The following is a 25,725-nucleotide window of genomic DNA, read 5'->3' on the forward strand; positions in this document are numbered from 1 at the left end:
TTTTGTGTTATTAAAGAAAAAACAACCTCGAAATGCCGAGAAATAAATCCGATCCATTGAACCACTTGAAGACCATCTCCAGTCTCGCATTTAGAAAATCTCAAATGTTCTGCTGAAATTCCAACTCAACCAATGAACCGGAGGGAGAAATCATCCTGTTGATAAACCAGGGATAATGTTGCTTTCCATTAATTTGCAAATGACTTATTGTTGTTTCTATTCTATTTTGGTTCATCTTGAACCAGCATGAATAAGTCTGTGTGTCTTTTTAAAGGTCTACGATCCCCAAACTGAAGTGTGATATGTGGAGGCCCTGTAATGCAGCTAATCAACAGTCCAGTATTTGGCTTTTTATTCATGAGCAGCGGGATACGACGTCGACTTGAGTAAATACATGAGCAAATGGGCTGGACGATATCAGGTTTGTAAAAGGTAACCCGTAAGGACAAGCAAGGTCATTTAGAGCCTGTTGCCTGATAGAAGGTGTCAGTGGCAAACAGCTGGAAACGAGGAAAGCAGAGTGGGCATAATGTGCTGCAAAGTCTAAGAAAGCACAGAATAAAAACATGTTTTTTTCTCTTTTCAGAGCTGCTTTAAGCGAGCTCACCTTCACATTCAAACAGTCTAGTGTGTGTGTGTGTGTGTGTGTATAGTAGGATAATATTAATCTGAATAATTTCAGGATCTTTCCTGAAATGATTGGGCTCTTGCCCAATTGACATGTGTGACTGAACCACGATGCCCCTGTTGGTTGGTGTGGAGCGGTGGGAGTGGGTGAGGTGCACGTACCGCTGCATTATAAAAAACACAGTAAATGCGTCTCATTTATTAAATAAATGAATGATTTGTGTGTGTTTCACATGTGTTCCCAAATGACTTGTGACAGAAAATTAACAGCACAATCTCCTGGCAGTTTGTGAAACAGTCACAAAAACACACCCGGCTAATCACACGATACAAAAACACTTAGTAAATTCCAACAAATTGGAGTCAATTTTCCATAACAGAAAAATAAAATATTTTGAGAGGCCCCACTTTCTTTGCCCTTCTGCAAACGAAACACACAACCCCCCCCCCCCATTTTTCCACACACTGTCTGTCAGTATGAAGGATGATGCATGGTCACCAAGGAGGCAACAATGGGATGAAGCTGAGAATACGCATGGTTTCCACTGTGTCATCTTGTCACCCTGGTGAACCCTCTTCCCCCCCCCCCCCCGAGGGAGTCATCTCTGCACAATATCATTGTGTGGATCAGCTCTGCTGGGTTTCTGTGTCTGTCAGGTCAACACACGTGGATAAATTTGTGTGCGTGTGTGTGTGTGTGTGTGTGTGTGTGTGAGACGGCGACTGCTCGGTCCCCATGGTAACAACATGAGCAGCGACCATGGGGTCCAGCATCATGTGTGTGTATTCGGGGGAATTGGGGTGAGATGGACGGAGGGTTAATGTATCATGATTACAAATTGGCATATAGAGTGTTTCATGGCTTCTAGGAGGTCTATCTTTGGTCTGCTGTTTTTACAAGTTAACTGATATGAGCACAATTTAAACATTTCAAATTCCAATTTCAGATTTTAATTTAAGTTGAACTAATTGTTACGTCTGTATTGTTATTGGATTGGTGGAATACCTTTGCAGACGAGGCATCATCGCATCAAACTGTATTTCACTTCATTGATGAAACCATTTAAAGTCGAGCTTGGAATTGACATAATTAGGCTAATTTCCTTTCAGAACTCATCTAAAAGCCCCTTCACTCAGTCAACAGGTGTAACTGCTGCTCTGGCCTTAAACATTGAAGTGAAAACCATTCTAGCAACAAATCCACCAAATCCCACCAAATCTCCACGGTGCAATGTTCTGCTTTTCAAACCCCGGGCTACTAGAAGTCCAGTATTTTCTCTCAGTCAGGATGCATTAACTCAATCATCTGAATCTTTCCCCCCCGTTCTCTGTGTGTGTTTTAGCTTTTGTAAATCACTCTGTGTGAATATACTCGGTTGAAGGGCCGAGTTTAGTGGGATTTATGTGTGTGCACTCTGCAGAACTCTCTTTCTGTGCATGTGTAACTTTTTTGGTCCCACTTATATTTTAGTTGCCTGTTTGTTACTAAGCAGAAAAAGAAGTTTGTTGATTAGTCCATTGATTTGTTTGTACAGCTTTGATTTCACTCCAGACGTTGTAAACAAACGTTGATAATATGAACATGAATGAACATGAACAGCAAACCAACCGACTGTTGATACAAATCTAGGAAGAGAATTCCTAATGAATTGGATTCCAAATACATCTCGCTAAGGTATTCTTTTTCTAGTCAAAGCTGCACACACACACACACACACACACACACACACACACACTTCCGCCCCTCAGGAGCAAGATTCTGAATCTTTGATGACCAAGAAGTTTAATTAGCTCTTTGTTGTTTGGTTCCAATGCAACAAAGTGAGTAAAGAAATCTCAGATTTTAAGGTTTTACATTTAAAAAAAACATATTTCCTAGAAATAGTAAAGTAAGATTTGGAGGTACTGAAATATATCACAATAATAATAAATATATCATAATAATCATAAACAATAATCCAATATACGATTTTACGATATAACTCTCTTTAAAGGAGCCCATTCAGGACAATTAATACTTTTTTTAGATTTAAGTTATAATTATGTGATTTAATACATTAAAGTATATTAGAAATTATTCCACCAATAACTTGTTGGAGCTATTCCTGATACAGTGGTTCTGTCGAGCCCCCCTATGATGATGTAGGAACATTAAATGCCCCCCAACCCCAGGGGCAGATAAGCCTCGTTACATTTTTATCCTTTTCCCTTTTTTGGGTTGTTATGTGGTTACAGACTATCATCCCCGTCTTAAGTGGATTTATGTTCTATTGTTGTACTTTTATGCTTTACAGATGTGTGTCTTTGTGTTTGTTCCTGTGTGTGTGGGGGTTGTTGATGAAGTTGCGCCCCCCCCTCCTGTAGTTGCACTGCTTTTTGTGTCACGCTGGCTAACTAAGTGCTGTTACTGCATGCACATTATGACAAAGGAAAAACAAAGTTACTTCTGACAAGGCTTTCATTTTCATGAAAATAAACCCAAAAGTAAGAGACAAAAAAGGAAAAAAGAAGAACAGAGTGAAAAACACACCCAAGACAGGGATCATCACTATTAATTGAGAGTCTAAGGAATATACTTATGAGTTTTCCTCATTTTGTTGGCACATCGTTCTCGCTCCATTCACACCGTGGGGGATCCCACACTGCTTTTTTAAATTTATTTTTACAACCAATTGGCCTAAAAATGTCACACCAGGCCCAAAATGAATTATAACACAGCAAGTCTTGGCTACCCTACAATCTGGGCTCCGTGTCTGTGTGTGTGTGTGTGTGTGTGTGTGTGTACTAACCATTGTGTGCCTGCATGTATTTATAAGTGCTCCAGCACTGTGTTTCAGGGTCACCTGGGTGCCAGCACCTTTTGTCAAGTGTGTGTGTGTGTGTGGCCTGCTGTGCCCGGTTGCGTCCTGTTGGTTCTCCTTGTGAGGAGCGTCGTGCAAAAACAAACGGACCCCTCTGGAACACAAACACAGACTTTTCTCACGCCTCTTCTCTCATCAGAATTCAGCGACTGTTGAGGGTGACGCAGCTGGAGAGGAGGCAGATGACGGAGGCCATTGACTCCGAGCCACCTTAATGGGTGCAATGAAGGTTAATAATGACAGTAAAAGTAATTATTTGAGGTAATTGGCGAGGGTCATTGTGGTGAGTAATGATGCCAACCGCAGCAATAATGAGATTATCCCAGAGGATCATTTTTTTTTTTTTACACAGTTGGAGAGTTTCTAATCAAACTCACTTCCTCGTGAAGTTTAAACTCAACTTGCGACACTGTAGCCCCACATCACGACAACAGAAAACCATGGCTGATAGGCAGTAAAGAATCACGCAGGAACTGATCTGAGGCGCAGCAAATTTAGAACAGCGCTTGATGTAATAGGAATCAAAGACTTCCTCTCATCTGCTATAAATAGCTGGAAATGTTATTGGCTCCGTAGCTCTCAGAGTAAATCATCCTGACTTCCTGCCACGAGCGAGACAAAAAGAGATAAGCTTTTAATTACAGACTTGTTTGCTGTTGTCATTTTCATCACCTAAATATGTCCCACAAGGGGTTATGCGCCCCTCTCTCTCTCTCTCTCTCTCTTTCATCACAAGCCACTGGACCAGGCCGGGTGCTGGATTCACGGCAGGCAGGAGTGCATCCGCTTGTCCCCTTGCTCGTTTTTGCTGAAATCATACCGCCTAAAAGAGGGACATGTACTTGGAACTGGCAAGCAGTTGAGATGGCACGCAGTCAGACCGCCTGTGGTGGCGGTGTCCGTACTTCTTATGCTCCAACACCAGCGGGGGAACATTGCGAGATCAAGTTTCTGTCTTGTCTGATTTTCACGTGCAAAAGGGAGCCCGCCGACCACCTGCAGCCGCAGCGTCGTCTTGGTCATGTTCACCAAAGACTTGGTTGACATAATGTGCCGTTTATAAATCTCTTTCTACGTGAATTGATCCATACTTCAGATTAGATGTGATAATTATGCACTCATACATGTGTTAGGATAAACACTGAATCTTGGTCAGATGGCAACTACCTGAATGTTGCAAGAGTGAAGGCCGTTGTACATAAGGACCTTTCTACACGTGTTCCTGCTCATCTTATTGCACTTAAACCATTATTTTTGACAGAATTGAAGACAAAAACTTCAAGTAAAATCCAGAAAGCAAACACAATGTTTCAATTTATCCCTAATTTAATGAATGTAATGTGCCCATGGCTTCAGAAGCGCATACACTCTGTTGTGAGGCTGAGCTCAACGTATTGGAGTCGGCAGCTCCTCGTGTGAAGATGCCACCAACGTGTTTCCAGCCCCAGCAGTGTCATGTCAGCGTTCTTATCTACAGTTTATGATTTTCTTCGTCTACAGTCTTCTTATTTTTGTCAGTTGTATTCCATAACTTAACTCGCAACACAATCCTGACGTGTAGTTTGCCTCAGTTCAACCCAAGGTTACGTTCTCTAAGCTAACAGCTCTGATTTACTCCACTTTTCCTCCAACAAGCTACCTTCCCCATGTTACCGCCGTTATTACATTTCTTGCTGTTAAATCTGATTTAGTGCTGATGGACCTTTTTCCTCCGCTGGTGAAAGCCCACCTTTCAGGGGGTCCACATTTAGATAATCAGATCAAACACCCCCAGCAGCAGAGGAAAACCATTTTTGACCTAAGGTCCCTTTTCCTCTCGCCCCTGACTTTGTGGACACCGGTGACGATCAGATAGTGGCGGTTTTCAGCTTCCCAACAGCGGTACATTACTCACATCGTTTTCTTAATACATCCCCTTTTTATTCATTCCATGCGACACAGTTTTCGATCCGTCCCAGAAAACCCAAACATGTTTTTGGTCCCTCCTGATCCGCCTTAAGAGCACTCCTGCAATTTTATTTAGTGGTCCCGCCTCTTCCATTTGCTTAAGTGTAACAAACCAAGCGTGAATAGGGCTTGATTTGGAGTGTTTGGGCATGGTAGGCGGTGCCCGCTGTAGTTACGTGGGTTTTAATGTGGAGTGTTGATTTTCTTACACGCTGCAAGTCCCTCGTGAGACGTTTTGTGGTTTGGGTCGTTAACGAAGCACTAGATTAACTCCTCGGCTCATTACGTCTCAGAGGCTACTCGCAGTAACAGTCGTTCCATTTGCTTTTTGTGTGACGAAGTCCGCTGCACAGCACTGGTCTGAGAATGACGTGGCGCTGTCTGCCCCACTGGACCGTGGATGTAACGCAGCAGCCAGCGCATACATTCAGCCTCCTTAAGGATGTCAAGTGCTGCTGTAGGTACCACAGTCACTGAGTGGCTGGGTTATTCCTTAAAGGCCATGACATCATTACATGATGAGTGAAAAGTCATGTTATCGCTGACAGTGTTTGTAATCTCTTAGTTCTTCTACTGTGATCCATGTGCTATGAAACATAATTGAGTAGTCGATTACTGAAGACATTTCATGTGCTTATTACTGTGTAAATAACTTCAAAGTTTGTGTACAAGCTCAGAAACGCTCCCCGGTCGGTTCTCCTCCGACACACTGCTGCAGCATTAGCATGAGGCATTAGCATGAGGCATTAGCATGAGGCATTAGCATGAGGCATTAGCATGAGGCATTAGCATGAGGCATTAGCATGAGGCATTAGCATGTGTATGAAGTGTGGCTTGTTAGGCAGCGGTGGAGGTGTGAGCCTCACAGCTGCTGTAGTGACTGTGCTCGTTTGATCATTTATCAGAGCCCGCGCTGTGAAACGAATGCAAGGCGGACCAGAGGTGGCTCGATTCTGAGGTCGCTCAGCAGTGTTTGACTCAGCTGAACGAGTTGTACGGAGGACATGGTCCTTTTTCCTTTGCTTCTTTTAACTATCTGCCTATTATCACCTTCCAGCTCTGTGCATCCATCCCCTCTCGTCTCGCTCATCGCTATATGTCCCTCCCGTCCCCCTTTTCTTGTCGCCTCCCTTCAGACCACTAATTCCTTGCTGCGTAGGCGCTTTGCTGTTTCAGGGTGCTTTTTGTCAGAAGGCTGTGGAGATGCTTTCGCAGTTACAGACTTACAGACTTACTGTGAGGCGGCGGCAACAGGGTGAAACAATCCTTGCCTGCATTGAGCGGCTCTCTCGTCTTGAGGATGACTGGGTGTGAATGCCGACTTGCCATATGGTGGGGACACCTGCGACATGCCGCACTGTGAGCAAACAATGGTTGGGGCCAGTGATTCATGAAAGTGAGTTTTTGTGAGGGTAAATGCATTCTCTTGATCCGTTTCTCTCGGCCGTTAGTGGTACGTCAGCTTGTTCTTCCCGGGGCGTAGCGCCACTTAGACGTAGAGCACTCTGACCTATTCAATAATACAGTAGGAGAAATCCTGGATGGTAAGGTGAGAGGACAGGTGGATGATGCAGGGACGGAGAGAGAAGAGTGGATGAGAGTGCAGAGAGAGAGAGAGAGAGAACGGGACACGGAGAGGTGGAGGACGAGCACAGATCGGCCCGAGGAAGAGAAAGACTGGCCTGTCTGACGCAGGTTTCCCTCCGACCTGCTCCCGTGTGGTGCTATTTTCATATCAATTGTATGGCACTCTGTCAATGCGTCTCGGGGCCTAAGCGTGAGAAGGAGGCCCCTGTGTGCGGTTGACAGTGAGAGACTTTGTAAGTGAGCGCGTTTGGAATCTGATTCCTGCACTCGGGTTGCAGACGCTACTGTTTTTCTGAGCACCTGCAAGGGTGTGAATGGGATGCCACCGTCACCCCCTCGACGCTATGTGGGAGAGGGCTACACAAGGGTTGGATAGAAAGATGAGCCCTCCACCCCTAGACCACGGCACACATTGGCCTCGTGAAACGTTCTTAGCGAGACGGTACGATGCTGAAACATTTGTGATCTCTGAGAGAGACGTTAAAGCTAAACTCAGAATATTTGCTTTTAAAGCTTAAACTATTATTTCTGAGTCTAGCAGGAGGCCTGGTGGAGGGGGGAGGTAAATTGTATTAATTTGGGCATGTGGATGCTTGGAGTTGAAGCCGTTGTGGTGGAAGAAGAATGTCAGGTAGAAGTCCTGAAGGATTGGAAATATTTAAGAGGCCCTGAAGGACTTCAGCTCCAATAAATTGTCAGATCTCTAAATGACATGCAGATGTGAATGTGTACTTTATTGATTCACCCTTCATAAGAATGCGACCAGCCTCTTACCCAATGCATTTCACCCTGCGATAAGCTGCTCTATAGAAAATGATGGAGGGATATTTGAATAGAGAGCTTTAAAGGAGAGCTAAAATTACAGGATGATGTGAAAATTAAGAATGCGAGTTGTGATGTTTTAGATCATTGATGCACAAAGTGCTGCTCATCCTTTCAATATAGACAGAATAAAAAAACACCTCAAAGATAGAAGTCAGGAGAAGGAAACAATGTCCCAAGTGGCTCCTTTTAGCTGTTGTTATTTGTGGTAAACAAAGTCAGAGAGGACAAAAATAGGCCCTGTTTATAAACCATTATATGATACGCTGCTCATCTCTAAAACACAAAGAAAGACAAACATACACAGAAACAGAAGGACAGATATGGATGATGAAGAAAAAGAGATGAAAGAAGAAAAGGAGTAAAGACCTGAAGAAGAGGAGGGTACACAGACATAGAGGAAGCTGCTGGGAGCGTCGGCAATGGCAACCAGGCCGTGACGTTGGAGGGTAAATATCTGCTTCACACTGTCGCGGACTGACGTGTACACAATTTGTGAGGAGAAACGCACACACACTTGTTCTCCTGTACGCGTACAAACACACACACACACACACACACACATACACGTCGAGATGGCATATGTAAGGTAAAGCAGCGAAACACACATACGGAGCCCTTGTAATTATGTTGTAAACGTTTATGAGTCGTTGGGTTGTCTGGGGCGGGCTTTGTGTTGGACATTTTTTGTGTGTCATGGACACAATGCATCCGAGATCATAATACTTATACACACTTCTTAATGAGATGGCCAAAATGACAGATGTAATATGATACTGAAAGAAAATGTATATGGTGATTCTTTTAATAATGACTGCCACTTAATAGTCCTGACCTCCATTGGAATTATGTGCTGGATACAGATGTCTCTGTAATTAGAATTAATGTCTATATTTTACCTCTCTTTTAAACAGAATAAGTAAAAGCATTTGTATGTAACAACCCAGTGTCGACACCAGCTTGGATGATGTCATCCTTAACAAAGGCGGGAGGAATAAGAGGCTTGTCGTATTAAAGGAGTTATCCTCTTATTTTTCCTCACCTGCTCTGCTCACCATCCATACGTGTTCAGCCAATTAGTCATTCGTCCAAATGATCCCCTCCGCAGCTCCCTCGCATCTAATCCCGTATCACAACACGCTACGTCACTAGATCCTACCGACTCTCAAATGTGGCTTAATGTGAAGTCAATTCAGCTGCTTTGGGTCTCTTTTAATAATTAATTTACTAAATGCATATTTATATACACACACACAGATACAATTACGAATTCATTTTGAAGTCCCGATCTGGGCACCAGGGTGGTTCAGGTGTCTGAATGTTATTGGATTTTGAAGAGGCACAATACTGATCAGCATGTTACTTCCTTTGTTGAGAGGAAAACAGAATATGCTTAATATGCTTGTAACACAATCCACGGGCACTTCAGTCGGTGACATACAATAAAAGAAAATCAAATGAATAAAGTATCAGGAAACTATCACAGTAACACAATCATAGCCTAAGGTGTATTATGAATTCCTTGGCTTACTATAAGGTCACAGCTCCTTCGTAGAGTCAGGCTTACAGATGGGGTTGCCATGGAAATGTCTCTCACCTCAGTGCTTTTGTCTCTCTCGTTTCCTCTCTCTCATGTTTGTTTCTTTGAAGAACTTTCCAGCTAAGGAGTATTTCAAGTGAGTGTATTTTTTCTTCGGAAAACTGTGTGGTTGTAAAATATTCAGGATGAGTAAATTTCCGGCATTACCTTGTCTTTGTTTCGGGATGAATTATTGCCTAAATATGAGACTGTGTGCGTGTGTATGTGTGTGAATACGAGTTGAACAAAAGACGGGTGCGGGGAAATACAGTGTTTGATTTTTAGAAAGTCTGATTTCATGTCAGTTTGTTAACATTGCATCTGCACGAGAAGGAATTCCGGTTCATATGAAAACTCTTTGAAACATGGTCCTGTACCTAGGTAATAAGTTGCTGTAGCATGGAATGGATTTTGCCAGAGTAGACACCCTGTAGACACAGAACAACATCTCGTGGTCAACAGACCAATAATTCCCCTCGGCTCCTGGGTGTCACGCACATGCGTCGTAACGCAAGATGTCAAGAGGCGGATCGAGGGCCCTCTGTCGTCTCTCAGTATCTGCACAGTATGTCTGATACCTGTCTGTCAACATCACCGTAGTTAAAAACGGTGCATGCAAAGGGCCCATGTGCGGGGCCTGTGGAAACAGCAATGGAAGAATGTGTGTTCGGCGTGAGACAGAACTTCACACACGTGGACCGTTTCAGCTGAAACATGCATGAAGTTACTCATCGGCCGTGTGTCTTCTGGACCTTTCTACTGAATCACAATCTGCCTCATCGGTCACTCTGGCTGACGCGTACATGGAATCTTTTTTCCTTTAATCTCCTCATAGAATGTTATAAAAATATAAAAAACGAGGTAGATCAATGCAAAAAGTAAAATAGGTAAAGATATAAACATTAAACAGTTATAAGCTATATCTTCTATCCATCAATTTATCTACAGTTGCAGAATGACAGATTAAACATAAGGGAGACGGCGTGTAGGAAGAAGCGGTTTCCGTGGCGTACAGGGCTCAGTGGCGCCTACCAGAGGGGAGGAGATGTAACGCCTTGTGTGACGGGTGTGACGGGTCTGCAGGGATCTTTCCTGCCTCTGGAGGTTTCCGGGTCCAGGATGGAAGGCAGGCTGGAGCCTATGATTCTCTGCGTAGACACATCGCTGTGGTCCGTTCCGGTCCTGGTTGGTGTCCAAATCCAAACACAGTGACGGGAGAACGGAGAACAGACTGGATGATGGAGGAGTGGAACAGGAAGCCAAAGAGACAAGACGTTGATTTGAAGTTAACATGCTTCTATTTGGAGCTATGGAATTAGGGCAGATAGCGGATATTCAAGGATCTGACGTCAAGATCAAGCGTTTGTTTTTCCTGTGTGTGTGGGTGAAATCTGTCTTTCCTCAAATAGACATTTTCAGGATTTGTTTTTCTTCCAGCTACAAATTACCAAGAAAGGGAGAGAGAGAGAGAGAGAGAGGAGGGCCAACATGAAGCAGACGGCAATGAGCCTGGGTCAACGTGGTCATAGAGCTTTTCTAAGCTGTCACGTTACATCCTGTCTAACGCTTACTTCAGCCATACATCTGGTAGCGAGATGTCCTTTGATCCAAGCAATGGAATGAAGACCATTCCCATTTATTCAGACTGTAAGGGTTCAAAATCAGACGCTGCCCATTCTACCAAGGAGTTTATGGATGATTTGACGCAGACGAAGGGAGATCAATAAGAAAACCTCCCCTTTGTATTACTGAATGTTAATATTAATCATCAATATAAATCATACTTGATCCATCAGTCAGTTCATCAAACAGAAAGCTTTCCTGATTAATTCAAATGTTAATTTCCCGAGCCCACCCTACAGAAAAAAAACAACTTTCAAAGCATACAATGGCCACACCGAGCACAGAGCCATCAATCAAGGGGTTTCAAACCGACTTGTTGCCGGGCAGTTTCACGTACTGTTTTATACAGGCACTTTGAAGGGACTATTATTTTTGGGGACCAGTCTAACAACAGATCTTGTATTCATGGGCAGTTTGCTGAATGCCATTTGATACACGCAGTCTCGAGTGTCACGCTGCACATGGCTCAGCAGCGTCGGCCTGTTGAAACTTTGCAGCTCGCGATGCGTGTTGCTTTAAAAAAAAAAAAAAAAAAAACACGGGATGGTGTGTCTCCCTGCCGGTTACAGTTGTTGCAGTAGTCCTGAACCATCGTCTTGTACCGTGTGCTGCCGTTCCCTGTCATCAGGCCCCATGCCGTGAGACAGACATGTGCGTTGGGACACACACAGAGTGCTATGAAGGTGCTCGGGTAACACGAGCCGGGGAACCAACATGGATACGACTCATCTCGCACGTTGTTGCCAAAGAGGGTGTTATTTTAATGAAATTAACTTATGTGAATTATTTTAAATTTCAAAAAAAGTTAAACTAGCACCATATGAATAGGAGAGACGTTTTGGCCCGAGATGGCCAGATTGCCGTCTTGGTCCATGCAAACATCGTCCTTGGTTACCGCGTGCTGGAGGACCAAAGATTGCATACATGAAACGTGACCTGTACGTGGTCCAGCAGACCCGAACTGCAGCGGGGACTAGAAAGTGGAACGGCATCGTTTTCAGCAGGGAGGGGGGGGTCGGGCCGAGACGTGATGCATGTCTCTGGACACTGAAAACTGACGTGATCCACCCCCCCGATCAAAGGACTACAAGTATTTTCGTGATGGATGAAGTCACATTTTTGTCTGATTGAAGAATTTGACTGCAACTCGCTTTTTGTTTCTTTCTAATTTTCTTTATCGTCTGACCTGCAGTAACTATGAGGTGACTGGGATGATCGTTGTGGGTGTTATTCTGAGGCCCGTCTGCGTTGCCACCCTCTGTTTTTCCTTTGCAAGCCGAGAGGAAGTTCTCAAGTGACCGCTGATGTTGTCCCGATGAATTTCTGAAACCATCCTGGAAAAGATCCACAGCGAGACTCCAGGATGCAGCGCCTGTGCGCTGGCCAATCTGGAGCAGGTTCAATAATGCTGTCCTAGACGTCCATCATCTATGAATCAAATCAAGAAAGTTATGGATTTGAGGCTTATAAAACAAACAAGAAACAAGTGGATTTTTATGGGAACAAAGACAATGACAGCGGCTTCAACCAGTCCGGATTTTCCCATCAGCTCATTTGGCTTCCGTCGCCACTCCTGGGTTTGGTATGTGCAATGTGAAGGGATGTGGCTGAGTTAGAGTAACTTAGAGTCAAATCGCATTGTATTGCTGGTCAAGTTGCGGAGACAAACCTGTTGTTGGTCTGGATTATGTTTGAAGGAATGTGTTTAATGTATTTATAAACTGCACTGGATTCCTTTCAATCAAATTCAAATGTATTTATTCATCACATCATATCCCGTCGGACCCCTTTTCACAGAGAGCATGTTGGCCGAAGGATGGGAGTCACACTAAAGTACAGCACTTTGACAAAAGAGGGTCCCTGAGTCCGTTGTTTAGGCGACAAAACACATTTGGATAAGTTGTAGGAAAGTTTATAATGTTAAAAAACACATTGTGACTAAATCTAGACCGAGATGATTTTTCCCAAACCGGAATCAACAGAAATGTCATTGAACATTTATCAATATCATCAGCATATCAACAACATGCCAAGGACATTAATTTACTCTTATATTAATCCTAACAACAATTAATATTAACACAATGTAATCCTACCGCTCGTTGTGCTTTATATATGCTGTAATTCTTTATTGACAGTGTGTATATGTGTGTGTGTGTGTCTTTTGAATGGGACTGTAATTGCTATGTTAGGGAGGAGAGTGTCATTCTTGTTACACTCAGTCACGTTGTAGTGGATGCTTAAAGGTGTGCAGATTGCTGTTGAAAATTGCTGATGATGATTTTAACTGCAAGAAAATCAGCTGGCTGCGTAAGAGGAGCGTTAGGGTGGAAAAACTGCCCCATTTCAATTTTTCTCTTTTTCCTCTTTTCACCTGCTAAGCAGAAATTTCCACTGATGTCAGCTCACTTATGCACATGTGTACTTTAATCATCAATTTTCTCCACACATGTTTCAAAGAGCCAAATGGAGTTTTAAATACTTAGCTTAAAACGTGTGCTTGGTTTGTCTGGATAATCTTTAAACCGGCCTAAACTCAGAGTCAGTGCTTCTCTGGTGAAATGCTATGTCAGGATTTCATTAACAGGAAAATACAGAAGGTTTCAGTGAAACTTACTCTCCATGTTTCCTATCCTGTACATTTTCCAGGACCTTTCACCCTCAACACTATCCACCATGTTCAGGGTATATTCTGTAGGAGTCAATAGTTTCCATACTGTCCTAAGAAATCTTAAAATGTATTGAAATGTATTTTCCGACTCAATAATGACTTCAATAATGAAATCCTTTTGGTTACAGACATGAGGCTTATTACGACACGCTCCCAGCCCCAGCTGTGAAGACGTTGCTCCAGCTGTTGGTCTGTGAGATGCTGGTCGGCCTTTGTACTGTGACATTTTTTTGTTCTGCTCTTTGTTATTTTTTAAAGCCACAGATGATCGACATGGAGTAGACGAGACCATCAACTCAAAAAATGGCAGTATAGTTTTTCTAGATGCCAGTAGCAAACGGCTCCTGAGTCGTATTCCACCCAAGAGCAGAGGAAATATCGCAGGTTCACCAGAAACTTCTTCAGCTTTGACCACAATTCAATTTCAAATCACATGGCAGTATCACGTGCATCCTCGTTGTTCTTTCAGTCAAGCTAGGGTGCACTTCTACAGCTTTTCTGGCTTTTGCTGGTAAATTTTTTGTTGCGATTTGAAGTCGTACTCTGCCTAAAATACGCACTGGTTATCGCAGCGTGGTACGGTGTTGGCCCTGGAAGGAGCTCTGCTCGCGATCAGGGGATTAGGTTAATCACAGAGCAACCCACTGCAGTGCCCTCTTTCTCAGAGAGGGGGATTTGATTCATACACAGAGAGAGAGGGGGGGGGGGGGGGGGGGGGAGATCAGGACGGAAGGATGTTGTGGTGAGACCAGCAGGACAGAAACCCTCCTCAGATCTGGAAATCGGATGTGTGTGGATAAGGGCTTATTAGCTTTCCCTTTCTTTTCTCTTCTGGCAGTTTGAATTGAGGCCACTGGAAACTATGAGTAATATGTCAAGTGCAAATATTGGATGATTGAAGTTTTGGCTGGGATCCTCTTGCTGAACAGACCTCACCTGCATGATGCCAAAGTGAACATAAATGAATATCAACATAGTCTTTAACTTTAACAATAACAAAAATCACACCGGCGCCAGATAGCAGGATTCATTTGAACACTGGGATGATTAATCATGTTGTCACCAACATGACATGAAGACCGAAGAGTCTCCCCAAAACTGCACAAAGTGTCACTCCACATTAAGTCACACTGGCATCTGTGCAGGACTCTCCTCTGCTAAGTGGAGGGTTAGATTAACACATGATTCAATTGATCAAGGTTGACATGTTTTAATAGAATATATATATATATAGATGTACAAAGTCAAGTTCTCTACAGTGGCGCTGCATGTTGTACAGAATGAACTTTCTCTCCCCCCTTGTTTAGATTTAGACTCGTGTGCTGGCAGCCCACAGTGACCAAATGAATGTAAAGTGATAGGTGAAAGACTACATTTATTTTTTAACATTAATAAAAAAGCTGTCACAGTTGTCGATTGCGACCTCTGACCAATACTCACTTTGCGTCATAATGTCAGTATCTGCCGAGAATAATGCAGGCACAACATTTGTGTAAAATCCTCTTTCTACATGTCATCACAGCTGCAAGCTTCTGTTTTGGCTTTTTTGTGTTTAATAATCTCACCCCTTTCTGAATCTGGTTTTGAGAGGTTTAACATTAAGATGTTTGTTATATTGTCATATCCTTCACAGGAGTGCGACTCTGTCTTGTCCGACCCTCTCACGCCCGTCTTCAATTTTTAGCATTTATATTTAGATAGCTCTTAGGGATCATGTCTGCTGTTTGATCTTGATTTATTGTGAAGCTTGCTTTTTTTTTTTATGACAGAGACAGCTTTCACGTCAAAGGTGATGTTGTGCCTGTCTGGTTCTGTCAAATATATTTACGATTCCATTTGTAACCTTTTGTTTATGGTAGTTCTGATGAAATGTCGTATTGTTTTGTTCGTCTCATCTGCAGTGGGACATTGATTTAAATCACAAGGAGTAGCCAGAGCAGCCGACGCGACAGGCTACTCTTAAGCCACTAAACGGAGGTCTGATCCATGTTTGTTTGTTTTTTTCTGTCTTCACCCTGTTAAACCTGCGGATTAAAAAAAAGAAATGTCACGCGCTGATGCACATTTACAAGCTTATTTTTTTTAGTGTTTAGTGCACACAAGTTACAGAGATCCATGATCCTGTGAATGTCAGGCTTTAAGTGGAAGTTGTAGCAGATGGTCACACACTGCCATCTAGTGGAAGCGGGCTGACATTTCAGTGGAAAGAAATGATGCCCTCTGCTGTTCACGGAGGGGTCCTGCATCCTTTTGCTTCATTCAGTGCATAGTTGTGTCCACATAAACGTTTGTTTGTAGCACAGCAGGACTGAACAGACTGGAATGCGGTGCAGGTGCCCTGCCCACGTGCATAGTTTCAATGAGTGACCTGTGTTTTGGTTTCGTCAACAGATTTGATAATCTAAACATAGAACAGGTGGTTTATGTGGGAAGTGTGTCATGTCACCAATGGTTTGTTTATTATAATGCCTTTCTATGTTTGAATTAAATGTATTTTGACCTGATTGTTTTAATGAATTACAGCAGCACCACGCCTTATAAACACCATCATCCTTTTTGCACATTTATTATGTAGTGCACTATTAATTCAGCTGAAACTACGGATAACAGTGCAGGCTACGTTCATTCCATACATGTAAAAGTGTTAAATTGATTAAAGCTTTTGTGTCTATTCACACATTCACAGCCATGATCAGATTTAAGTCACTGTTATCACAATCTGTAGCAGTGTGATGTCCATCTGGTTCTATCTATCTTCTTCATTGGTTAACCCGTTGAGCGCATAAGGGAGGAATGTCGTTATCATTGTTGAACAAGATACACATAGCCCTGGGGCGTCCACACCTTCCACCTCTCCCATTACCCATCTCTGTGTTTAATGTGGAGCACTGGGACCAGCTGCAGTGTGGGAAACGACCTGCACTAGTTATTCAGGTTTGGCTCCTCCCATTGAATGGTTTGATAACGACCAGGATGGAAATCACAAAAACCGTGTCACCTTGTCATCTAAACATTTAAACATTCAGTTCAGGGATCAAAGAAAAAATATTGTCCATTCCTGGAAAAGAACTAGAAAATATTAGATGGTGGTCATTATGATTAATATTAGTGTAGTAACCAGTATTGGACATCTGAAGAAGAAGCACTGGTTGTTTTATGGACAATGTCCTATCTATATAAAATGTCTAATTGTAATGTGGGGTTTAGATGTGAGTGGACTTTGTGGTATTGGACATAGTCCCCCTGAGAGAGCACCAGATTTCACTTATTTCCCTTCACAGACAGTTAAAGTGGATCAGAGAGAGACGCATAGCACTGGTTGTTCAATAAATGGGTTTCTAGTTCAGCAACTTAAGTTATTTATTTTACTTTATAGAGGATGAACGCTTTCACTTTACTAGTCCTCCCGTTTAGCATAGAGAGTTGTTTATAACACCCTAAAAGGACATATTTACTGTCACCAATTTGGCATTTAAGCGTCTGTGTACACTGTGTATTTGTTCATGCTATGTGCTGAAGAACTGTGTTTTTTTCCATTGCTGTCATGCACACAACTCTGCATGACATTACAAGACATTTTACATTTGTGCTAATTAGCTGTGTGTCTGTGCGTATGTGCGTCCTTTGCGTTCTCCACACATATCGTGCCAATTCAAGTCATCGAGGCTGTGAGTGATAGATGACTCCACTCCAGCACTCCACTCCAGGACTTTGGTGTTCCTCCTTAATCTGCTGGGCCGTGCTGAAGGGAACAGATCTCCATACTCGCTCATACTACACACACACACACACACACACACACACACACACACACACCGCGGGGAGGAAGCATAGCCTGTGACGTAAAGAAGAGTCCGCAAAGAGAGAGCAGAGAGGGTAGAGAGTGTGAACCAGGGCTCAAAACAGCTCGGTGATGTGAGGGACCACTGCTCACCGTTCTGCTGCTGCTGCTGTGTGTGTGTGTGTGTGTGTGATTGAGATCAAAAGTGTGGATACCTGTTTGCTGCGTTAGTTTGTGCCCAGGAGGTCGAGGCTGATGACTAACCTGCTGAGTAACTTTTTAAATAGAGGCTTTCTAACTGTCATGCACTGTGTTGTGTGTCAATGTGTGTTACTCTAATGGTTTTTATTTTCGGTTGTGTGTTTAAGAGTTTTGTCTATCTATAGTTTGTTTTGTGTATGTGTGCTACTGTGTAGTTCTAACTAAGCTGAATGTGTGGAGGCTGGATTCTGGCTCTGTGTGTTCACACTCGGTGTGTTTCAGTCAATTTATTTCGGTGTTTGTGGTTGTGATGCTATGCGCTGCGTAGTGTGTGCATGAGTGTGTGTGTGTCTGCGTGTGCGTGTGTGTGTCGGGGCAATGTACCGGCGTTCACCCTGTGCAAGAGCAAGGGTTCATTTTGACTTCAGTGAGGAAGTCATCAGGAAACTTCACACCACCAACCATCGCCATGGTCACAGGTCAGGACTCACACACACACACACACACACACACACCTACTTCTCTCTGTTCAGACATCTTTCCGGTGTCATTTCCAGCTTCTTTCTTGCCTCCGAAGCCAATAGCTGAACATTTTATTTCATGTAAAGTTGTCCTATATAAGAATAAATCCCTATGTTCCTAAAGTCTTTAACTCCTCCTATTTCTCTTAGGTGTAGTCATGCTTCCTATTTCCCACAAACCAGCGTGTTTCTCATCATTAAAGGAGTCTTCAGGTTGCATGTATGTCATTAAAACATGTTGGACTTTAAATAGTAGTAGACTTGTAGTAGACTTTCAGGGTTTGTGGGACAACAAACTAGAGTGATGTGTTCAATAGAGTCTATTCGGATTAGTTTTTATTGTTTTAATTATTTCCGCTCTGTGAAAACAAAACCTTTGATGAACCACATCAGGTCACAGTCAGCTGCTTTATGTTTTAAACACCAGTGACATCTCTGATATATGCCGACCAGCACATAGTTAAAATAGTGTTTGCTAGTGAATCACGTTTTTTATTTGTGACATTTGAAAGAATGTGAGAAGTGAACATCTCTCTTCTCTTGTACGGCGTAATTGCTGCTTGGCTATAAAATATCACAAACCCAAAAGGTCGTGAGCTGATGACTTAAATCATTAATTTCATCTATCATGTTTAGTGTCAGTTGACTTCAAGAAATATTTGTTAAATGTGACGTTTTATGTATCTTCCGTAGACACACCCATGCAGCTCAATGCCATGTGTTGGATAAAAAACATGTTTGCTGTTATTGTCCTTTAAGCAGCATACAGCAGACCATCATTGGAGAATATACATCGAAAAAGGGTGTCATTTGGGAAAGAAGGACCACTTTAGTGGACTAGCCGATCGTGTTGTGTCACAGATTTAACAATGTAAAGAGCCGGGTCTGGTTATAGTAGTTTATTTTTCCTGCCTGAATAATACAAAAACTTGTGCCATAATTGAAAGGATTACTGTGTAGTGTCTAGGAGAACTATCACAAATTGAAAATAACATGTATTAGGTCTTCATTCATGTCTAATCATACTACAAACTGTTTGTGTTTCAGTTAGCTTTGATTGAGTCTTTTTTTAGTAGCCAAGAACCAACGAAACAAACAGGGCTCTGCTGAGAGCCTTTAAGCATTTTCAACTTACTTGAAGGCCCCTCTATTTCGCTTCGTCTTACAAAATGTTTTTTATTTTTTTATCCGTACATGAAACCCAGTGCTTTGGGTTCCTCCAATTTGGTATTTTTACATTTGTTTCTTATAAAATTGCACAAATAAACAACAAAACTGATGGTGATTTTGAGCACAGCTCTGAGTGCAGGATAATAAGCCAGTGTGAACAACTAGGTTGGGTCTCACCCCAGGAGCACTGTGGGTATTCTGGCTCAGCTGGAGACGCGTCATACAGCTCACTGCAAATGTTTAGTGGTCATGTGATCTATGCAATAGTTAATTACCACAAAAGAATTGCCGAATGTGTTTTTCTTATGAAAGTTGAGCTGGATTTGCATCTTGGTGTGCTGAGCTCTGGAGACATCCACCTCTGGTCACCTCTTTGATTGAGGGTTTCCTGTGGAAAGTACTGGACTGGTGTGCTGTACTGTGAGTGTTTGGATCATTAGAGAGGTATGCGAGCGCCACGTGAGCACCTGAGGGTAAAAGACTCCATTCAAGCTCCATGTGCTTTTGTTTGAGCAAAGCCTGTGACATGGTTAGATGCGTAAATGCAGGATACATTAGTGCGCATGAATGATCGTACATATGTGTGTGTGTGTGTGTGTGTGTGTGTGTGCCTGGGAGGGTTTCTTACATTTTCAGCTGGGACAGGGCTTAACTAAATGTTTTATAACAAAGATCAGAACCCCTTTAATCCACGCAGTCATTCACTACTAGTTGTACTTTACACTAGGAAGTCTTTCAGAGCAGTGCAGAGGAGCAGTGTTCCCCCTAAGATGGCTGTAACGGGTTCATTAAGTCACAGCTGTTTGGAATACACAGGGTCCATAGCTGTCTGAGACTGACCCCGTTAACAGTGATGCACTTAATGAAAGACTATTTTTCATCCTTCATCTCGTACTTCGCTACATGTTCAATGGTTTTTCAGCGCTTCACTTCACTTTGTTGACCCGTTTATTTTGTTGTGCTTGCTTGCTCCCGCACTGTGTTTTAGACCTTCAGGTTTGGCACTATTTTGTTTGCAGTGCATTGGCCCGGACTCGTTTTGGACTCCGCTGCGGCCCATGCGGTTGCGTGCTTTCCATTCCTGGGTGAATCAGTGTCTGCGTGGTGGGTTTGATGTTGATAATGAGGATCATCGCAACGAGGACAACGCCAATGGGATACGAGAGCGTGTTGCTGGGATGGGCGCAAGAATCAAGAAGATGGTGAAGTGGCCGTGATGAGGACTGAGGGCAGGATGGTTGGAGCTACAGTACGACACATTCACAATGTGTTGCATTACATACAAAACGTTTTCAGGGTAAACTTGTTTGGGCTGCTGAAAATTGCTTTTTGTGACTCACTTATTATTTTTCCTCATAATAATACTATTCAATAGTTGTAGCAGGATCCTCCGCAGACCAGGGAATGTAATGTTTATTTCAGTTGCCCTTTTTAAGGTCTGCAGCACCCCCTGTTCTATCATCATCCCTATTATTAACATTTCCTCTCATCTTTTGGCCAGTTCTGCTTTGCGTTTCCTGATCTCTTGTGTATTTAGGCGGTAAATCTCTTTGAAATGAGACCCTCTCCGAGATGACCACGTACCTGCATGTGCGTGTGTGACGACTCAGTGCAAGTCGCAAATAGCTTAGTGGCCTAATTTCTATTAATAATTGCGGCGTCCACTTGGATTCCGCAGTTTTCATCCTTTTTATTGGTTGCAGATTAAAAAAAAGGCCAGAGACATATTTGACACATTTGATTCTCAGCGTGGTTTTAATTTGATGGAATGATCGAGGTTAATTCTTACGATCATGTATGGGTTTTTTTTTATAGTGTGGTTAAACGTTCCCATGATAAATAAAGGAAAACACACTCGTGGGATGGGGGAATATATCAGTGTTTGACAATGAGACGAATGTCCCTCAATGTTTACCTGTTTTTGTAACCTTGGTTACTTAAGTGAAACCCTTTGCTCCAAAGATCTAAGCTCACACGTCTAAACACGCTGTGCCTGAGCATCTGCATGCTTCGTGCCTTTGGACTAGCTCGGGTTATTACACTATTTTTAGAAACGTCTGCTGCAGATTCACGTCCGGGGATATTGCTGAGATCTTTTGGACCGTAACATTTCAGTTGCTATTTTTTGCTTCTTCAGTCCGCTCCTTGTCCTTCTGGGGCAATTTGAAGCTTTGGAGCGCTTCTCAGCTGTTTCGGTGGCAGACATCTCTCTGCAATCGAGCTGCAACGTTAGCAAAATGCTCACAAAATATCTGAACAAACTCCCACTGAATAAAGTATACTTTAAACATCTGCTGGGGGATAAGCAGGAGGTGTTACCGTGGCATCTGGTTTCACAACCCAACAGACAAAGCGTGACATGCTTCCCCCCCACCGTCACACACAGGAAGAAGGGATTCATTTCACGTAAAGGAAAACGCTGCCTCTCCGTGTCTGCGAGAACTAGTTTGTGTTTCTTCTCACACTCGGCGTGAGGTTGTAGTTTCCTGTTTTGTGTTTGACTCCGGTTGAGCAGTGACAGATGTCTACGGGGAGGGGGACAACTCACCGGTTTCAGGGTAGAAGACAGAAAATCCCAGTTAATGCTGACTTTTGGATTCGCCAGGGTAAAAGACACCGTTCTGTCTCATCCACCAGCAACACACAGGATGCTGTGCTAACAGTAAATGAGACCGAAGGCGGGAGGAAACGGCACCATTGTCTTAAGAGTCGGCCATCTGAGTCATTTCCACAAAGAAAATGTGTATCAGAGACGACACCGGTGTTTAAAACATAAACCGATGTGGTTCAAGCAGCTGACTGTGACTGTGGTTCATCAAATCCTCCAAATCCCAAAGTGCTGTCTTCCCTTTTCATCAGTCACTGGATGTTTTGACTTGATTCTCTTCTCTAGCTGACTCCTGACTGCCAAAACCTAAATGAAGACTCTTTATTAGAAGAGAAAGTGTGCATGCAGGACATGTGTTAGTGTCAGAGAATGTGACCCTTGTTGTCTGCTTCATCAAGCACAGTTATGTGGTGATCAGTGACTTAAATGAGTTTAATTTTGCCTTGTGAGTCTCAGCTCACTCAAAACTCTTAAGTGTAGTCTTCGAAGCACGTCATGATTAAATTTCCCAGTTCATCTCTGGTTTGTCATATAGTAAAGGTCTGGGTCAAATGGAGAAACTGCAATTGGCCTGAAAAAAGGATCCAGATCTTGCAAAGAACATAAACTTTCAACAGGGCTTCTGTAGAAGTTACCAATGAATAGAAAATAAAAGTAAAAGTAAAGAATTGGTGACTCATCTTCCGGTCTGATGCTGTTCTCTGAGAATGATCTGGACCTTTGGAAAAGTCCATCCCGTTCAGGCTGGTAAATCATTCCTGACGAGGAGCTTTGCCTTCACAGATGAGTCAGACGTTTTCATGACATCTCCCAGGAATCCCGTGCCGGGTAGTTCTTTAGAATGCATATAGATGACATGCCCCCCTAACCCAAAAACACATAAACGCGCGTCATCGAACCCCCTTTGCTCCTTTTCGTGCGGGTTTGACAGATTATTCCCCCCCCCCCCGTCGGAGGAAGCTGATTCTGGTTCTCCTTATCGCTCAGCGAGCCCTGTTCTCTTTGAGCAGACGCCATGCCGTGGTGGTGGGATGGGTGGGACACAAACACCCCCCCCCCCCCCCCCATAGAAAAGGGTCTTTGTGTCATACCTCTCCTTTGTCCTGTTTAGCACAGACTAAATGAGCTAAATGTTCCTATTGTTCTACAGTCGTGATCGGCCTGTTTTTGTTCATGTACTGAGGTAATTAAAGCCATTAATTAAATGCTGTACAGAAAAGCTTCACCGGTTCAACATTGGCTTTCCAAATTCTAACTTATTTAGCTTTATTTTCCATGGGAAATGAGGGGAGTTTAATACCCACTGGGGTGCAGTCAGAGGCACCCTGGGGGAGTTGGCTGGTGTTTAGTGTTTAAAATCCACTGGAGATGGCTGGTTCGTCTGAATTGATCTCTTATAAGCTTCAGGTTTGAAGTTGAAGTTGCAGTAAATTAACTAAATTGAATTATGACTTTTGGCCTTACCCTACCGCCCTGTGCAGTGTTGTGCCTGAACGCGTTCATGTACTGAACTGAAGGTACTGTATTAACGCGTTCATTCTGGTGTCTGTGAACGGCGCGTTCTTTCAGGTTAACATCGTTCATTGGGGGGTGCCAGATTTCTATAGAAAACACACGGTAAACGCGCCTTAATAAGTAGCGGAAAAAACACCCGATCTGGCAACACCAGCCATTATATATTAGATATGAAGATTAAATCTGATGCATAGCTTCAGTGTTATAATAATTGCTGTCTGTGGTTCTGGGCTGTGGCAATAATTTTGAAAAATAATAGCTTGCAGCAACTTATTGGGAAAAAAAGAACTGAACTAGTTGGAACTGTGAACTTAGTTCAAATATTTTGAAGTTTGAACTGTTCATTTTAAAATTTGTGAACTGAACTTTGAACTAGTTTATGTAGAAAGTGAACTTTCCCAACACCGGCCCTGTGGCCCCTCCGGCACGTTTGCTCGGTCAGCGTTTTTACTCTTAGTGCGGTTAGTGATGAGCTGCTGGCTCGTCGGCATGCTGAGAGGCGACTTTCACCTTTAACCAAGATGCCGCTTCACTATTCTGAAAATGTGCATCAAAGTAAAGTAAAACACATTTCCTAACCAAGGTAAAGCTTTTTTTTACCCATCACATCCCTTTCATAACTGTAAATTATGAAACAAACTGTTCATCACAGACGACCATCGCACCACACACAAAGTCATCTAGTCCTTCGCTCAGTGTTTCCAAACAAACTTCTGCTGGGAGTGTGTGTGTGTGTTTGTGTGTTTCATCCCATTCGGCCTCCTGTAGCAGCATAAAGCTTCATGATAACACCGGTGCCCGGCTGTTACCGTCCTACACGGGACACCTGAGGGACACCTGAGGACACCAGGACGGGACTCGGGACTCGTGTGTTGTTCCTGACTCGTTTACATCACGTATGACGGCGCTGCAGGCGGCCTCTCGCCGTGCTTACTCTAGTATCGCAACGTCTCAGAGAGGAATATCATTATTCTTTTGTGTCACACTGGATGGAAATGATTGATTATTAAGTGGAGGCAGTTCAATGGCTTTGTTTACACTCAGGCTTCTGGTTTAATAATTACATAATTATGCCACATTATTACAAACAATAATCCATGACAGATCATTCACAGGGGCCATTCGTTCTGCATTTAGGAATACTAAGTACATCTTTCTGATATTACTACCAATCATCTTCATGTAGAAGGTAAATGTGATGCTGTTTAGCGCTTATGGAGCCCAAGAGGCGGGTACCAGACAGGTGTTAGCCGTGCGTGTTGGGGATGACCAGGCTGCACTGACTCCAGAATTAGTCTCCTCCAAAATCTGCTAAATAAACGCTTGCACAAATTGTTGCTCCACGTCATATTCTCTCAGAAAAAGGAGGAGAGCTGAATCCAGTGTTATCCAAGCCGTTTCTCTGTGAATCTGGTCATTTAGCATATGAACCTTCTGTAAAATGACAGTTTCCCTTCTGCTTTCTATTATTTCTGACTCATCTCTGCCTCCAGGTCATGATTCAAACACGTGGTTTTTTGTTGCATGGCACACAAAATACACAAATATGTGCCTTGCAGTGTAGACACTGTATGACCAGAAAAGCTCTCACTGTATCCTGGGTTTTTTCTGTCATGTTTACGTGTTACTCATTTTTTCACTTTATCACAATACATATGTAGAGGTTGAGCAGCTTTCATCCCTGATATTGTTATAATTAAAAGAAGTGGGGAGTGGGTTTGGAGCAGTGATAGAAAACCAATAAAATAGACGTTTTACTGTAACTATTCAATTTTTTAAAGATTCATTGCTCGAACTCAGATTCAAAGTCCAGAGAATCCTCTACCCTTCTGCACACAGGCAAGAACACTCTTTTATCAATCTACTCCATAAAGATCCAACATCAAAAATGAAGCAACAATGAGACCACATAGTTTGGGCTGGGGGAGGAGGCGTGTGTTTACTACACAGAAGAGGAAGTGGTGGTGTAATGTAATGTAATAATGTAATAATGTAATGTGGCCATCAAGGCTCAACAATAAAGAGCGCGAGCTGCAAACCGACAAAATGCTGTCAACGCACCTCAGAGTTCGTCCCTCCGAAAAAATGTCCCACAAGCGACGTCTCCTCCTCTCTCTTTTCTCCTTTGATGATGTTTTAATGAGATCCTTCCCCCCCCCCCCTCCCTCCCCCTCCTCACGGAGGCCCGGAGCATCGCTCTTACTAATGTCCA

The 25,725-nt window shown here is 43.1% G+C and overlaps 1 protein-coding gene across 3 annotated transcripts in view; it reads left to right on the forward strand.

The window, feature by feature from the left end:
* The window catches only part of pde4ba (phosphodiesterase 4B, cAMP-specific a), a 99,701-nt gene that overhangs the window by 34,255 nt on the left and 39,721 nt on the right, over positions 1-25,725 (forward strand). Inside the window, exon 1 of one of the 3 annotated variants that reach the window (XM_037468795.2) lies at positions 17,560-18,178. The exons of the other annotated variants lie outside the window; for them this stretch is intronic. Within the exon in view, the coding sequence (XP_037324692.2) occupies positions 18,078-18,178 (101 nt within the window). The 5' untranslated portion in view covers positions 17,560-18,077. Of the gene's footprint in view, positions 1-17,559; positions 18,179-25,725 lie in introns of those variants that run through there. 3 annotated transcript variants of the gene reach the window in all.

The sequence above is a fragment of the Pungitius pungitius genome, chromosome 7 (genome assembly GCF_949316345.1).
Source record: "Pungitius pungitius chromosome 7, fPunPun2.1, whole genome shotgun sequence".
In the NCBI taxonomy this organism is placed as follows: Eukaryota; Metazoa; Chordata; class Actinopteri; order Perciformes; family Gasterosteidae; genus Pungitius; species Pungitius pungitius.